The sequence below is a fragment of the Podarcis liolepis genome, assembly GCF_965112155.1.
Source record: "Podarcis liolepis genome assembly, chromosome: 1".
Classification (NCBI taxonomy): Eukaryota; Metazoa; Chordata; class Lepidosauria; order Squamata; family Lacertidae; genus Podarcis; species Podarcis liolepis.
This window is the reverse complement of record NC_139554.1, coordinates 8,217,038-8,234,750: the sequence shown is the minus strand read 5'-3', so window position 1 is coordinate 8,234,750 and position 17,713 is coordinate 8,217,038. Positions and strand designations below refer to the sequence as shown.

Here is a 17,713-nt window from a genome sequence, read left to right as displayed (position 1 = left end):
TCCAACCCCCTGCCAAGCAGGAAACACCATGCTCGGGGGTCGCATAACTAGATATGAGAGCCATCTTCAAATATCTCAAGGGCTGTCACATGGAAGAGGGAGCATGCTTGCTTTCGCCTGATCTGGAAGGGAGAACTCAAACCATAGCTGTCAACCTTCCTTTATTTGGAGGGAAACTCCCTTATTCCAGCGCCGTTTCCTGCTGCTACCCCGGATTGTTGATATTGCGTAAATTTCCCGGATTTCAAAGGAAGCAGCTCCTCTCCCTCCCTGCCGGCCAGGGAGGCTCCTCAGCTGCGTTGCTTGGCTGCGTTGCTCACCACTAAGTAGTCTGAGAACCACTGGGGGGTGGAGCTTGCATGCCTTGTGCCGATCAAATCGGCCGCGTTGCCTGGGGACTCGCCTTTGCTCAGCGCTTCCCAGCGGAGAGGTGACGGTGGTTTTTCTTGCTGCATCCCCTTTGCCGGGTTGCTGCGCTGTAGGAACCACTGCTTGAGGCTTTGTTTGGCTGCTGGCTGGGCTTTCTGCTTTTGGGCTATTGGCTCAGAGGGGCTCTACTCTCTCTGTCTGTGTGTGTGCGTGTGCGTATGAGAGAGAGAGTGAATGTGTCACTTAAGCTGATAGCAGGAGTGCTGTAGCTTCACACACCTACCTTCGCACAATGTGTAATTAACTTGGGGAATTTTTTTACCGCAGGATGTGGTGAGGTCAGTACTTTAGATTTACAAGGGGATCTGAGAGATGAATGGGAGATACGGTTTGTCAGTATTAATGGACAGCTAAATAGAAACTTAACCCCCAAAGTTAGGACCAAGATTCAAATCCTGACTAGGTAACTTTGCTCACTAGTAACATTGAACCATGAGGACGAGATGGCTGGACAGTGTTCTCGAAGCTACCAGCATGAGTTTGACCAAACTGCGGGAGGCAGTGGAAGACAGGAGTGCCTGGGACAGGTGAGGCTGCTGATCCCTTATTTTCAAATCTGAAAGTTGACAGTGTCATAAGAGAATCAGGGTCAGAGAGGGGAATAAAGGTAAAATGATCCTAATGATATCATCCTACCCCAAAGACCCACAATAATAATAATCTGTGCCTTAAAGAACGCATTGTTGGGAAGATGCCATCTTACTGTGTCTCTTCACGTATCATTGAATGTAATATAATGTGTGCCTTTTTAATGCATCATCTTAACGTAACGTGCCTGTTGCCATTCCTGTGTACCTCTTTCTCCATGAAGCTATCCTTTTAAAATGTATTCGTGGATGTATCTTTAATGAAATGCCGTACTATGCTGTACTTTTCTGAATGTATCCAAAATGTAGTTTTTAAAGAATGTAACAATCTAAATATTTCAAAATCTATATACTTGACTCAATATTGTATCCAAAAGGCTGCCAAAACTCAATCCACCACACTGCCTCCTACTGGGTCTGCAAACCATACCATGAATACACACAGATATGAGCTCAAAATAAAGCAGTCTTATTTTCCCAAAAAATATGCAAACATCAGGCTATCACACCCGAATTGATAGCAATGCAGAATAGGATTTCACATTAACATTTAAGTCATTTCCTGAACATCTTCTCAAACATCCAGCCTCACATCTGCATGCTGATTATCAGCAGTTGCGGAGGTTTTCCTGTAGATAAAGGAAAAGCCATTTTAAGCAGATCCAAAATTAAATAACACGAAGATCGACACATACCGCCTGAGCCCTTCAGCAAATTGACACCTCCAGAAAGTCTTTCAACATCCTGTTTACCTTATGTTAATCCACTCTTCACGCCCCTCATATCGCTCCCCCCCCACCTCCTTGCTATTGATCTGAATGAAAATCAAAAGGTATAAGAATCCAGGCAGTCCCTTTGTTCAGGGTCTCTGACTCCGTGTCTTTCCGTGAGCGGGGACCCTGTTGCAACAATTTTTTGTGTTGTTGTTTTTCCCCTGTTCTTTCAATAAAGATCAGGCTTTGCTTTTTCCAATCCTGGTGTGGTCTCTGTCTCTTCCCGACCGGTACATAGCCTTCATTTGCGCTCCTTCCAGGGCCCTGGTCCTTCTTCTGAGGAGGGGGCCCCTTGGGGAGGCAATTAAATATTTATTTCAACAGCTATGACTCAAACCAATGGCTTCAAGTCTGTGATGTAGGTATGATGTTTCTGGGGGTGGACTCCAGGGCGGGCAATTTAAAATGTCTATATAAGGGCTTGCACGCATGGCTCGGGGTCCTCCTCCTCTCTCCTGCATTTGAGGGGAGCACCCTGTTGCAACAATTAATAAATATCAGGCTTACGGGCTGCTTTGCTTCTCAATATTCTCTGGTTGGTCTCTGTTATTTTCTCCTACCCACAGAGGGCCTACAAAAGGACTCTGTATGGGCTCTTGGGTACCCCACAAGGGAAAAGGAGCAGTTTTTTTTTTTTACTTATATCACATGGATGCAGCCTCACTACAAGGGGTATCTGATGACAAATGCCGACTCCCTCGGACTGAAAGCAGAGATGTGCGCCACACCCCATAGTTAAATTTGACCGGACTTAACCATCCTCGGGTACTTTACCTTTTATCTTTATTACTTCCTGTGATCGGGACACTATTTCTGTTGATGTAGCCTAGAGTCACTTTGGAGAATAGAAGAAATGGTGGAAACTGTTGTACTTTAAGAAATAGGGTTTATTCAGCTATTTACACCTTCAGTCTGCATGGAAGGAGTCCAGATCTTATGGCATGGTCAGTTCAAGAGGCAGCAGTGCAGGCATGCAGCCTCTCTCTCCAAGATGGATCTCCCCCCCCCCCCACTTCTTTCTCCTAGAAACCCCTTGCCCTCCCCCAGAGCAGGTACCCTGGCAACCTCCCAAATCCCCAGTCTTTGTTCACACCAAGGGTCAAGAGGGAAGTTCCCTTGCATTGTTAATGGCCCCTATTGTACTCTTGATAGCCTTGGGTCAGCCAGGTTGATTTGCATAAGCCAGCCCAGGAATTATCTGTCTGGAACAGCTCTGCAACTTATGTTCTAATCTAATCCATATCCCAATTGATCAAAATCCTAGCATTTATTCATTCTGAGGGTTTAACAATAGCATTAGCTTTGCTGCTGAATTGCACTATTGACTCATGTTCAGCCTGTGGTCCACCAAAACCCCTAGATCCTTTTCACATGTACTGCTAGTAAGCCAGATCCCCCCCCCCCCACATTTGTGCATCTTGTTCTTCCTTCCTAAGTGCAGAACCTGACATTTGTCCTCATTGAAATTCATTTTGTTAGCTGGGGCTCAATGTAGGGTTGCAAAAAAGAGGACACATTTGTTGACTTCTGCTTTTAGCTATGGATCACTATGACTCTGCCCATGAAAAAGGGGACATGTCCTGGAAAAAGAGGACAAATGGCACCCCCAATCCTGATTCTTTCTTCTGCGGCATTAGCTACCCCTCCCAGTTTGGTGCCATCTGCAAATCTGATGAGCATTCACATTGCTGGATGTAACAATAGATCAAGCTTGCTCCCTCTAAAATATTGTGGTCTGATCTTCCTACCAGCCTCTCAGACCTGGAGGCTTTCAGCAGCCCATCAGGTACAGAGGGCATGACCTCACAGAGGACCAGGTAAGCCAGTCCACAAAAGAGAGTAATATACCCATGACCTCATAGAGTCCACGGTGTGTGTGTGTTAACTGCTCCTACCAAATAGCTACCCAGTGAAAGGGAAGCACTGAGACTCTCCCATCAGATATTGGAAGTCAAAGAAGTGGATCATTTAAGAGGATTTGGAATCAAAGGACCCTGTCAGGGTGAGTGAGGGGCCAAGCAAAGACCTCTCTGCTCCTTTCAATTCCCTCCTCCAAATGACCCCTGGGCTGGTTATGGATGTGGGAAAACACATTAGCTCCAACATGACAAAACCTCCTGGTTTTCTTCCTCCGTGTTTCCCAATGAACTGTAGTTCTTAAAAAAACCTAAAACAAACCTGGAAAGAGAAAGTGTGTTTTGACATGCAGTGTCCTAACATTCCGACCAACTTTCCCGGGAAGTCAGTGAAGCAGTCTTGATTTTTCACAGTCAATATAATCTTTTATTTTGTTGTTGTTTAGTTGTTTAGTCCTTTAGTCCTCTCTGACTCTTCATGACCCCATGGACCAGAGCACGCCAGGCACTCCTGTCTTCAATCTTTTATTTTAGACGCCTATAAAACATGAAGCACATTTTCCCCTAGTTTTTCTAGCAACATATTCACATATGGTTTTGTCCTCAGAGCTTCCTTGCAATGTCATATTCTAGAGACATTTTGGGGGGGAGAAACAGCAGCCGTGTAGAAGGCAAAGTAAAGGGGGAGATGGGGTGGAAAAAAACACAAAACTCTATACTTCACAGAGTTGTTATTGTAATTCACCAGATCTTAACCTATTACAGTATTTCCCGATTTTTAAAGACGTGTTTCCCCACAAAGCCATTTTGTCATGGGAGAAAAGGTCAACTTTATATTTTTTGAACATGTGATGCCATATCGTTTGAACCAATGTTATTTTTTCAATAGTATCTTGAATATAAATGTATTTAGACCCGAGTGCCACCCATCTTTCTTGCAGTGCTACATAGGAATATTCCAAGGTAGCCCAATTTGGACAGTTATTTTCAATTGTGGGTCTCCAGAATTGTGTACCTGACAGTAAATATGCTTAGTGATACAGTTCTAAAGAACATTGTCTTTCCCCTACAAGGTCAGGTTCAATGACTGCTATCTGTTGATATACATTGATAAGTCATGATACATTTTGTTGATGTTTAATAATGCTAATTTAGATCAATCTTGTGGTAATAATAACACACAGTTGACTCATATTCAGCTTGTGGTCCACCAAGACCCCTGGGTTCTTTTTGCATGTACTGCTACTTAGAAGAAGAGTTTGGATTTGATATCCCGCTTTATCACTCCCCTTCAGGAGTCTCAAAGCGGCCAACAATCTCCTTTCCCTTCCTCCCCCACAACAAACACTCTGTGAGGTGAGTGGGGCTGAGAGACTTCAGAGAAGTGTGACTGGCCCAAGGTCTCCCAGCAGCTGCATGTGGAGGAGTGGGGAAGCGAACCCGGTTCACCAGATTACGAGTCCACCGCTCTTAACCACTACACCACACTGGCTCTCCCATCTTCTATTTGTGCATCTGGTTCTTCCTGCCTAAGTGCAGAACCTTACATTTGTCCCTGTTGAAATTCATTTGGTTAGCTTGGGTCCAGCTATGGAGAGTGCTCAGCTATGGGGCTGTACTGTTGAGTCTGGGTCAAGACAAATAAGGACTTGCTTACTAACCTATAGTCGCTCTTGTGTCTGCTTCTTCCTTGGCCCTCATTCCCACACAGAACAACATGCGTGTGAGCAAGGCACAGGGCGTCATACTGCTGGCTGGCTTCCTGACTTACGTGGTGATGGGGGCCCTTGTCTTTGAGATTCTGGAGAAGGATCACAACAAAAAAGTAATAGATACAGTGTTTCACCTGAAACATGATTTTCTTTTGAACTACACCGCTCTCACCCCAGAAGAGGTGGAGTTATTCATACAGGTAAGGCATTATTTCAGGAAGACTGAAAGAGATGACTAAGGCATGACACCAGAGGTTAAGAGGTCAGAAAGTATATATGGGGGGAATACAGTCTAGGAGGTGGGAATTGAGGTGGGGGCAGAATTGTTGTTGTTTAGTCGTTTAGTCATGTCCGACTCTTTGTGACCCCATGGACCAGAGCACGCCAGGCACTTCTGTCTTCCACTGCCTCCCGCAGTTTGGTCAAAACTCATGCTGGTAGCGGGGACAGAATTAGTGGCCAGCATAAAGCCATAAGGACTCACCCTTCCTTCTGCATGTGAAATTTTATCCTCATGGAGGGTTAGGCAAATTGATGGAGGATAAGACAAGGAATGACTACTAGACATTATGGCTCTGTTCTGCCAACACTGTTGGAGGCAGCACGGGCTTCTCCACACTGAGCTTTCCTCCACTCTTTCCAGGCCTGGCCATGATTTAAAGCTCCGTGTCTGAGCACCATTTCGTTGCTCTGGGGCTTTCCTCGTGAAAACCAGCTTGTTAACGGCAATCCATTGAAAACCCAAATTGACTTTTGCTCCGATTCAGCTATAAGGAGCAGGTTTTTGTTAGTATTAGCACTGTATTTGTTGGGAAACGTATTTTGCAAAGAATAATTTAGGGAAAGGAGAACATACGTCATGTAAAAATAAAAAAAATCCTTCCAGTACAAACCTTAAAGACCAACTAAGTTAGTTCTTATACGTCATGTAGCAGCTGCAAAACAGGTGACTCCAATCAAGGTCACAGAAAAGCTGAATCATTGCCACGGAAAACCCAAATTTACGTTTCCTCCAATTCAGCTATTAAGGGTGGGTTTTTGTTAATATTTGTACATTCAAACCTTGGTTGTTGAACTTAATCTGTTCTAGTAGTCCGTTGACTCCTGAAACGATTTGAAAACCAAGGCATGGTTTCTGATTGGCTGCAGGCACATCCTGCACTCAATCAGAAGCCACGGAAGCTGCGTCAGACCTTCAGCTTATGAAAAACATTCGCAAACCGGAACACTCACTTCTGGGTTTGCGAATGTTCGGGAGCAAAAATGTCCGAGTACCAAGGTGTCCAAGAACCAAGGTACGACTGTACTATATTTGTTGGGACACGTATTTTATAAAAATATATTGGGAAAAGGAGAACATACGTCATGTAGCAACTGCAAAACAGGTGACTCTGTTCAAGGTCACAGGAAAGCTGAATCATTGTCTGGTTAACTGCCTTGAAAAGTGTGTCTTTGTGCCTTAGAACAGAGGGTGGGAGATGGGGTAGTCTCACCATTGTTTTGTTGACTGAGAATATGGGAGAGCCAATACTCCAGGCAGACTCTGTCCAGAAGAATTTATGAAGACAGACAAGCCAAGGGGTAATGATTTATGCATTGCTACTAAAGTGTATGTTTTTGGAACCCAAACCCTCTCTTGGGGTCAAGGGAGACAAACACCTAGTATTGAACTTGAGATATAAACAACACAGCTTGTTATAGGGACGCGGGTGGCACTGTGGGTAAAACCTCAGCGCCTAGGACTTGCTGATCGTATGGTCGGCGGTTCGAATCCCCGCGGCAGGGTGAGCTCCCATCGTTTGGTCCCTGCTCCTGCCCACCTAGCAGTTCGAAAGCAATCTTAAGTGCAAGTAGATAAATAGGTACTGCTCCGGTGGGAAGGTAAACAGTTTCCGTGTGCTGCGCTGGCTCGCCAGAGCAGTTTCGTCACGCTGGCCACATGACCCAGAAGTGTCTCTGGACAGCGCTGGCCCCCGGCCTCTTAAGCGAGATGGGAGCACAACCCCAGAGTCGGTCACGACTGGCCCGTATGGGCAGGGGTACCTTTACCTTTACTAAAGTGTATGTTTTTGGAGCAAGAAGACCAAACCCTCTCTTGGGCTCAAGGGAGAGAAACACTTAGTATTGAACTTGAGATATAAACAACACAGCTTGTTATAGTGTTGCCATCAGTGCTATTGGAGTGCGGCCTTTGCCTGGAAAGAGTGGAGGAAAAGTTGAGTGTGCATAAACCCTATGCCTACCAGTTACTGGGGGTGACAAGTGAGGGGAGGCCTGTTGTGTTCAGAAGCTTCTGGAGAACGATCACCACAAAAAAGTAGAAGAGGTGGCAACATTTCACATGAAGGAGGAATTTTTTTGGCGCTACACCAATCTCAGCCCAGAAGAGGTGGAGTTATTCATACAAGTAAGGCATTACTTCAGCAAGACTGAAAAGAGATGACTGTGGCATGACAACAATGGTCGAGAGGTCAGAAAGTATATATGGGGGGAATACAGTTTAGGAGGCGGGAATCGAGGTGGGGACAGAATCAGTGGCCAGCATAGAGCCTTCCTTCTGCATGTGGAATGCTATCCCCATGGAGGATTAGGCAAATTGATGGAGTGTATGTTTTTGGAGGAAGGAGACCAAACCCTCTCTTGTGGTTAAAGGAGAGAAACACTTAGTATTGAACTTGAGATATAAACAATACAGCTTGTTATACAGTTGTCATCAGGCTATTTTTCTAGGAAAAGAGGTATCGGAAGTTCCCGGAACTCACCATGAACACCTCCCTCCTTCTCCTATAATGGCAAAGGCTTAAGAGGTGCCAGAACTGAGTTCCAGAGAGTTCCTGCTGAAAAAAGCCCTTGTTGCCATCCTGACCAGTCAAGACTTGTTTTCAAGTCTTGTGTAAGGAGTCTACTTTATCACTAAGCTTTGAGGGTGAAACCACTGCATCACTCTCAACAACCCATACATAGACCACAGTTTTCACTGGGAAAGCTTGGTGCAAACCACAACAAGCACCCCTTGGAGTGTGGACCCTTGCCTGGAAAGAGTGGAGAAAACGTTGAGTGTGCATAAGCCCTATGCCTACCAGTTACTGGGGGTGACAAGTAAGTGAGGGGAGGGCTGTTGTGCTCAGGTCCTGTTTGTGGGCTTCCCATGAGCATTGGGCTGGCCCCTGGGGGAAGAACGTGCTAAACTGATCCAGAAGAACTGCCCTTCTGAATGCATCGTGATTTGGTTAGCGGTATCTGGTGATAATCAGAGGAGGGGCTATTCTTATTGCTGGAATATTCAAACTGAGTCTTGCCTTCAATTGCAGAAATTAATAAGATCTGTTCGGAAGGGCATAATTCCAGCAGCAACCCACCCTTCAGAAAAATTCAGCAACTGGGATTTCGCTAATTCTTTCTTCTTCGTGGGCACTATGTTAGCCACAATAGGTACTGTCATTTGGTTCTGGCTTCTTCGCGAATATAGTATGCAGGGCATTCAACTGCTCTCAGATAAATTGCGTTAAGCAGCAGGTTTTGCTTTTGCTCTTTCATCATTCTTCACATCTCATTTTTGTCCTCCCTGTTCATTTATTGTATGCCCAACAAGACCATTCCCCGATTAGTTATTTATTCCCCTCCATCCAGTAGTTGGGCTAGGGAAACGAGTTCAAATCCCACCCGGTGCAACTGACCCCATGCCAGTCTCCCAATGCAAATCTGTCCCTCTCAGCACAACCCTATGCATTCGGTGGGACTTGCTCCCCAAATAAATTATCATTGATAATTTAAGACAAGCTTTTTGCTTTGTTTTTCAGCCTCTTAAATAATGCCTCTTCTTACACCAGAAGCCAATTTGCATTCTGGATAAGAATTAATTAATAAGTATTAAATTGGCAGATAGATCAGCCAAGTCTTAATTGAGACCAATCGCAAAGGAAACTAAAATGGAGGTTTTTCTGAGCAGAAAGCTTACCCTGAGGGCTATTATGGGGTATCTGGGCACAATGGTGGTTCCTCTGTCTAAGACGCTCCTTGCATGCCCTATTTCATCACCAAAGACACATCATCCCAAAGCAAATAAGTTTTTTGTATTTCATTGTTTAATCCAATAACTACCACCAATTTTGAAAAACTGAAAAATTTAAAGGTTAAGCATGTTTCAATTCACAGGCTGGAATTGAGAGAAATCAAATTCCTTGAGCATTCTTAAAGTCTTTAGGGGCTTGGGAATTGCAACTTATTTTAGCCATGACGGTCACGAATGGAGGAACTCCGCTCTCTCCTCACTGCAGATCAACCTACATTGGTTTTCATTGTCATGAAAATGCAGTGATCCCCAGATTTTCATGACAAATATATTATCAATCTTTTGGGGTTTCTTAAAGGGTTGCTATGATGAGTCTCCATTTCACCCAATGTTTCACAAGGTCTCTGAAGTCATACCTGCACACTTGGCCTCTTCCATTGCATCTCAGGTCACTTCTTCCACAGTGGGCCTGTCTGGTCCAAGGAACAGGAGGGAGAAGCTTGAAGCTCCCACATAATTATCCTAACACCAAGTGCATCGGCATAAAGGAGATCAGTGAGTGCAGTACATAAAATAAATACATTGGGCTGTATCCAAGGCTGCCATTTCCATTGTGCACAGACCTCTGCTTGCACAATGAAGCTTATTCCTCTTCTCCTCACTGCACCCCTCTTAGCACCCTCAATGTCTGCTCCAGAGGGTATGGGGATCCTCTGGAGCAGATTTGGGGGTTGTACAGGAGAGAGGAAAGGAAGGAACAGTCAGTCTCAATGTACATGCTGCTCTCCACTGGAAACAACCCTTCGTAGGGACCCTGCTCTGTAACTTCTCTAGGCAATTGGCAAATCGACAGTTGCTGACGTCCTCTGCAACCCTTTCTTAATCTTTCAACAGGCTATGGAAACGTCTCTCCTCAAACGAAAGAAGGTCAGATCTTTTGTATTATTTTTGCTCTCTTTGGAATCCCCTTCTGCCTCCTCTGCTTGAACTATATTGGCTTCTTAGTCTCAAGACTCTTTGAAAGCTGTGCAAGGAATGTGTTTGGGAAAGGAAAGAAGGTAATTCAGTTACTTTATCTGGAGATGATTTCTATTCTGACCAGTCAGACTGAGGCTCCGGTCTGGTGGAACGCTCTGTCTCATGAGACCAGGGCCCTGCGGGATCTGATTTCTTTCCGCAGGGCCTGTAAGACAGAGTTGTTCCACCTGGCCTTTGGCTTGGAGTCAATTTAATTCCCTCCCCCTCTTTCCTTTTCCTTTCTCCTCCTGTGAAGAGGCTGCATCTTAATGTTTTAATGTTGTATTTTAATCTTGTTTTTTAAATTGTGTTTTAATCAACTTGTTTTTATTATCGGTTGTTAGCCGCCCTGAACCAGGTCTTGGCTGGGGAAGGTGGGGTATAAAAAATATTTATTATTATCATCATCATCATCATCATCATCATCATCAGGTCAGCTTTGATGAGAACAGGATTCTCAACTAGACGGGCCCTTGCCTGATCCAGCAGGGCTCTTCTTCTATTATATTGCATATACATATGCATATCTGATTAGCTGCCTCTATAAGAGGTGGAAGACAAGGACATGTGCATTATGCCATCTAAATAAGTGAGGAAGATAAATTCAAGCTCTGCCTTAAAATAGGAATAGGAGAAGCTCGCCAAATTATTTGTTGTAAGAAGCTCAAGATGGCGGCGCGCATAGACGCTGCGGCTTAATGCTCTCCCTTAGCGTTTTGCTTTGTTTTTATTATTTTATTTGGTCTGAGTATGTCTGGCCGGGCAAGAAAGATTAACAGCAGGCAGATTTACAGCAGGCAAGAACTTTTGAAGGTCGGGTTGCAGTGTGAACAAGCTGTAAGAGCTGATTACTTTCGCCCAGATAACGTTCCTGTGGGAGTAGCCAGGCCGCCGGGCTCTCCATGGATTACTATGCCTCCAGGGAGGAGGCGAAGGCGGCGTAGAGACAGGAGGCAAAGGCGGGGTTGTCGGGCTGGTGTCCTGGTAAGACTACAGAGGAGTCCATCTAAGCCACCACTCCCTAGCATATTTCTTGCTAATGTGAGATCTCTTGCCAACAAGATGGATGAATTGAGGCTGCAGGCAGCAAAGAATAGCCTTGTAAAAGATTGCTGCGTTTTATTTGTCATTGAGACATGGCTTCAACCGTCCATACCAGACACAGCTATTCAGTTGGAAGGCTGTGCGGTACATCGTCAGGACCGAGGAATGGACTTCGGAAAAACCAAAGGAGGGGGGCTGTGTGTATATGTGAACAAATGCTGGTCCAATAATTCTAAGATTGTGGGCAGTCACTGTTCACCGGATTTGGAATATGTGGCTGTTAAATGTAGACCAGCCTATCTCCCTAGGGAGTTCACAGCTGTTATGCTAACTGGCGTGTACGTGCCACCAGATGCCAATGCCAACTTGGCTTTGGGATGCCTGCAGAGCCTTATCAGCAGTCAGCAAGACAAGTACCCTGAAGCTGTGCACATCATTGCGGGAGACTTCAACCATGTTGAACTTAAAACAGTGCTTCCAACGCTCTATCAGCATGTGAAATGCCCCACAAGAGGGGATAAGACACTGGATAAAGTTTATTCGAATGTAAATCACGGCTATAGGGCTTTACAGCTGCCACACTTGGGCCAGTCCGACCATATGTCTCTGTTCCTGGTGCCAGCATATATCCCACTCAGGAAACGGGCTCCTACAATATTAAAATCTGTTAAAATCTGGCCTGAAGGTGCTATTCACCAGCTGCAGGACTGTTTTGAGAGAACCAATTGGGATATTTTCGATCGTTCGGACCTGGAGGAGTACACGGCGGCAGTTCTGTGCTATATCAATCACTGCACAGACACTGTCACAGTAAATAAATCCATCCGGTTTTATCCTAATCAAAAACCCTGGATGAATGGAGAGGTCCAGTGCCTGCTGCGGGAAAGGAACAGGGCTTTCAGGTCGGGCGAGGTGCAGCTTTACAGTGTGGCAAGAGCAAACTTGAAGAGGGGTATTCGACGGGCAAAACTGGATTATAGGCAGAGGATTGAGGATAATTTAAGGAGCAACAACATAAGACAGATGTGGCAGGGGATTCAGCATATTACCAACTACAAACCTAACCTTGGCGCTGTCGACGGTGACCCTTTGCTGGCGGAGGAGCTTAACCTCTTCTTTGCTCGCTTCGAGAAGGAGCCACCTGAGACGCCGGTATTACAGCCACCAGCCCATAGGGGCCCCTCATTCACTGTAGAGGAGCACGAGGTGAGACAAGTATTGAGGATGGTGAATCCGAGGAAGGCGGCTGGACCTGATGGCATCACTGGAAAGGTGTTGAAGGGCTGTGCGGATCAGCTGGCGAGGGTCTTTACTAAGATCTTCAATAAGTCCTTACACCAGTCTATTGTCCCACCCTGCCTGAAGTCGTCAACTATTGTCCCTCTGCCTAAAAAATCCACAATCAGTAGTTTGAATGACTACAGACCAGTTGCACTGACTCCAATCATCATGAAGTGTTTTGAGAAACTGGTGCGCCGTCATATTATTTCCTGTCTTCCATCAACTTTTGACAACTACCAGTTTGCATACAGGGCAAATAGATCCACAGAAGACGCTATCACCACCACTCTCCATGCTGCTCTGTCCCATCTGGAGCAGCCGGGGAATTATGTGAGGCTGCTGTTTGTGGATTTTAGCTCTGCTTTTAACACTATCCTCCCCCATAGACTGGTGTCCAAGCTAGAGACGATTGGACTCCCCAACTCCACCTGCCTCTGGGTTTTGGATTTTTTGTCAGAACGTTCTCAGAGGGTTAGAGTAGGGTCACATGTGTCCACAGCCCTTAGCCTTAACTCCGGCTCACCACAGGGTTGCGTGTTGAGTCCCCTGCTCTATGCTCTCTATACGTATGACTGTACAGCCATCTACTCCAGCAACAAAATCATCAAGTTTGCTGATGATACTACGGTGGTGGGGCTCATTTCAGGAGGGGATGAGTCCGCCTATCGGGACGAGGTGGAGCGGCTCTGTGTTTGGTGTGGAGAGAACAATCTGGCTCTTAATACGGCTAAGACCAAGGAATTGGTGGTGGATTACAGGAAAAAAAAGGCGGACATTCAGCCCTTGTATATCAACGGGGAACGGGTGGAGAGGGTGGCGGAATTCAGGTTTTTGGGATTACGACAGACCAAGGCTTTTAGTTACTTGCCTGTTTCTAAAACGAAATCCTTTTCCCCCAAGCATCTTATCCTATCCGTTCTATCTTCTTTACTCAGCATTTCCCCCTCACACTCCTGGTCTAGTCCAACAATAATTTTTAAATAAAGTCCATTCAGCCTCAATGGGGTGGGGTAGGGCATAGTAAAACCTTGTTAAATTCCTTATTAAGCATAAATCAAAGCCTCCCCTTTCTTTTCCTGGGTAACAAAGTACCATAGCCACGGCTACACACAATTATTCCATTTTTGCAGGGGAGGACAAGAGAGAAAAGAATCATTTGGATGAAAGCACAAAGTGCTTTGTCCTCCCCTTTCCTTTTTGGCTGCTGTAAGGAATTTCAAGCTTCAGGAAAAAAAACATTCAAATACCTTCGAAGAACCAAATCCCATCCTTTCGGCAACTGATTGATTGCAGCCCGTTATCATATGCCATTTCAGGAGTGCCTCATGATTAACGGCAATATTCCAAACTGGTGATCACAAATCATGCCAGAGATGGAGGTTCGTCCATGGCAAGGACACCCTTCCCAGGGCACACCCGTTCTGCCTTTCAAGTTGGCAGAAACGGGCTTAATTGACACGGCGGGATACAGTGAACTCCCCAGAACCATCTGAGGAGCATTGCCAGGAATCTTACCTCATAAATCCTGGCTTTCCCCTGCCTGAACAGCTCCTCTGCCCCAGAGGGCAGTAGAGCCTGACCACCATAAATCATGACATCAGCACCAAACCATGCTCCAGATGAAGTCTAATTAGGGTGGAATTATTATTATTATTTATAGGGATGCGGGTGGCATTGTGGGTTAAACCACAAAGCCTAGGACTGGCCAATCGTAAGGTCGGCAGCTTGAATCCCTGCGACGGGGTGAGCTCCCGTTGCTCGGTCCCTGCTCCTGCCAACCTAGCAGTTCAAAAGCATGCCAAAGTGCAAGTAGATAAATAGGTACCACTCTGGCGGGAAGGTCAACGTCGTTTCTGTGCGCTGCTCTGGTTCGCCAGAAGCGGCTTAGTCATGCTGGCCACATGACCCAGAAGCTGTACGCCAGCTCCCTTGGCCAATAAAGCGAGATGAGCACCGCAACCCCAGAGTCGGTCACGACTGGGCCTAATGGTCAGGGGTCCCTTTACCTTTTTATTATTATTTGTTAATGTAGCCTAAAATCATTGTGCATGGCTCAAGGCCAATAAAACTGAGTTCTGTTCCATCAAACCTTTCTTTTTTTCTTTTCTTTTCTTGCTTTATCTTTCAGAAAACAGCAAGATACATTTTCGTGTTCGTGGTTGTGGGACTTCTAATGTTTCTTATTTTGCCATCGTTCCTCTTTCAATGGATGGAGGGCTGGACTTTTTATGAAGCTGTCTATTTTACATTTATTACACTCAGCACCATTGGTTTTGGAGACTATCTAATAGGTAAGGCTTTCAAAATACTTTCATATTGTGAGCTTAACTGGTTCTTGGGGTGTTATCCATGAAGAACTTTAAAAAATGTTGAAAGCATCTATACAAAAGAAACCAGAGGCATACCTCAGAAAATGAAAGGAATTTTCTTATATGCTACAGCAGCTGCCAGGATAATATACGCTACCAAATGGAAAGTGAAGCAATACGCACGAAAGAAGAATGGTTATACAAACTAACTGAATTCATAGAAATGGCAATGCTAACTGCCTATATAAGAAGGCTGACAAACCAAAACAGAACATGTTGATATGCTTAGACTAAAGGAGTTAAGAGGAAAGGATAAAACCAATTAGGATGCAAAAAAGGAAATTAAAATTCAATAACATAAAGATTGTACTGAAATTAAAAGTTAAGGAAGTTGACGTGTGGTGGAGGGGAGTGATATGGGAATTCATGGGGGGTATAGGTTTATATATGTTTATATGTTTTTTCTTTTGTATTGAAAGGGTATCTTACCTTTTTCTTTTATGTAGTATGAAAATTTAATAATAATAATAATAATAATAATGGCCATCCCAATGAGTACTCATCAATGGTTCCTTGACATCCTGGAAAAAAGTGACAAGTAGGGTACCACCAGGTTCTGTTCTGGGCCTGTTGTTGTTCAACGTCTTTATAAATGCTTGGTTGAATGAATTGAGAGAATTGATGTATAATAATTTATACATCATAGATAATTTTTTAACTTCATTATTCAATACTTCTCGTTGAAACCTAGATTCTTTTTCAAAATTGCCTCTTTCTGTAACCTCTTTTCTAAACATTTCATTAATCTGAAAGTAATGCACTTCTTCATATGGTTTCATTTTCCACTTACTTCCCTCTTTCTCAATTAAACTTCCATATGTTATCCACTTCCCAGTCATATTGATCTTTTTAACACTCATCACCTCTAATGGTGATAACCAGTGTGGTATTTTGGGTTCAAGTAGGTTTTTGTACCTACCCCATACCTCATAGAATCATAGAATCATAGAGTTGGAAGAGACCACAAGGGCCATCGAGTCCAACCCCCTGCCAAGCAGGAAACACCATCAGAGCACTCCTGACATATGGTTGTTGTTAGCCGCCCTGAGCCTGGCTTCAGCTGGGGAGGATATAAATAAAATTTATTTTTTATATTATTATTATTATTATTATTATTATTATTATTATTATTTTAAATCCAAAGGGGATAAAAGGATGCAGCACCTCTAAACCAAAACCCAAATCAGGCAGAACACAACTGTTATAATGTTTTCAATTTTAACTGGCCCTGCTCTTGTCTTACTACTTGGTTATATGTTGCCCAATTCCCTGGCATCTTTATTTTTTATATTTTTTAAATTGAAAACGCTTCTAATGGTGGCAGCCACCATGCTGTATATGGTTCCAGGAAGGGTTTGCAAGTGGTCCAAAAGCCTTCACAGGCTCAAACATCATCATGAGCCCAAACCATCATGAATAGGCAATAATAAGGACATTGGCAGTTTCCTGTGTTCATCTTCCCACAATTCAGTGGTAGAAATGTGTTTTAAATGTATGGTGTGAACACAACCTAACAAAGTTTAGATAAACTGAGTTGGCTGGTCCTTTAAATCACCTCCTCACACATTATTGTTGCTTTTCTCTTGTGTCTCGAGGGAGGAACCATGACAGGAGCTATTTTGTGGGCTACCAGCTGCTTGCAGCTGTTTGGATCGTCATCGGACTGGCCTGGATAGCTGTGCTGTTTGAACTGTTTTCATCATTACTGGCACCTGCGGATCCAAAAGCAACCACAAAAAAAATGAGTAAAATGCAAAGATAACAGTGCCCAAAAGGAGTCAGTCTGCTGGATTTCCACTGGAGGAGAATTTATCATTGCATTCAGGTGGAGTCTGACATAAAAATCAGTTATACTCAACAACTTCCATTGAGCTTTTTATAATTATATGGCATTGCAACATTCAACTGATTCCTTAAAAACTGGCTAGCTGGTCTATAAATTAGTAATTCCTAATAAACTGTGAAATAGCTGGGTTTTCTGCATCAGATTATAATGCCTCTTCATTGCAGGATATGTACTGTGTTTTAGCAACAAGGAGAGAAAGGAAGGGTCTTACTTGGATTCTCAAAACTGGAATGTGTGCAGTGGAGAGCAACCAAGATGACCAAGGTTCTGGAAACCAAGCCTTATGAGGAGTGGTTGAAGGAGCTGGGTATTTTTGTTCTGGAAAAGAGGGGACTAGGGGAGATATGAGAGCCGTCTTCAAATATCTCAAGGGCTGTCACATGGAAGAGGGAGCATGCTTGTTTTCCTCCTGCTCTGGAGGGGAAGACTCAAACCAATGCCTTCAAGTCACAAGAAAGGAGATCCCAGCTAAACATCAGGAAGAACTTTCTGACAGTAAGAGCTGTTCAGCAGTGGAACCGTCTCCCTCGGAAGGTGGTGTCTCTCCTTCCTTGGAGTTTTTTCAGCAGAGGTTGGATGGCCATCTTCCTGGATGCTTTAGTTGAGATTCCTGCATTGCAAGGGGTTGGACTAGATGACCCTTGGGACCCCTTCCAACTTCTGTGATTCCATGATTCTAAGGGGCATTTTCGTCCAACATCAGGACAGACAAAGGGTCCCACGTATAGTGGGAGGGAGGTGGTGGAATTTTCTGGCTTGAGGACCACACTGGCCTTTGCCTTCGAGT

General features: G+C 44.5%; 1 protein-coding gene and 1 long non-coding RNA gene across 3 annotated transcripts; one reads left to right on the top strand and one right to left on the bottom strand.

Moving 5' to 3' along the window:
* Positions 1-674: 674 nt before the first annotated feature.
* LOC310714580 (potassium channel, subfamily K, member 16-like) lies at positions 675-17,063 on the top strand. Its single transcript, XM_083519984.1, has 6 exons — positions 675-956; positions 5,357-5,557; positions 8,669-8,789; positions 10,264-10,427; positions 14,840-15,002; positions 16,676-17,063. Exons 1-6 carry the CDS (start codon positions 873-875, stop codon positions 16,840-16,842), a joined length of 900 nt encoding a protein of 299 aa, XP_083376110.1. The 5' UTR covers positions 675-872; the 3' UTR covers positions 16,843-17,063.
* LOC310685828 lies at positions 4,050-14,346 on the bottom strand. Of its 2 annotated transcripts, XR_014515558.1 has the most exons (4): positions 14,227-14,346; positions 9,786-9,838; positions 5,307-5,446; positions 4,050-4,183 (listed from the first exon to the last, which is right to left on the bottom strand). It is a non-coding gene; the product is annotated as an uncharacterized lncRNA (long non-coding RNA). The 2 variants fall into 2 exon arrangements; XR_014515559.1 differs by lacking the exon at positions 14,227-14,346 and having other exon boundaries at positions 9,786-9,920.
* Positions 17,064-17,713: the final 650 nt, after the last annotated feature.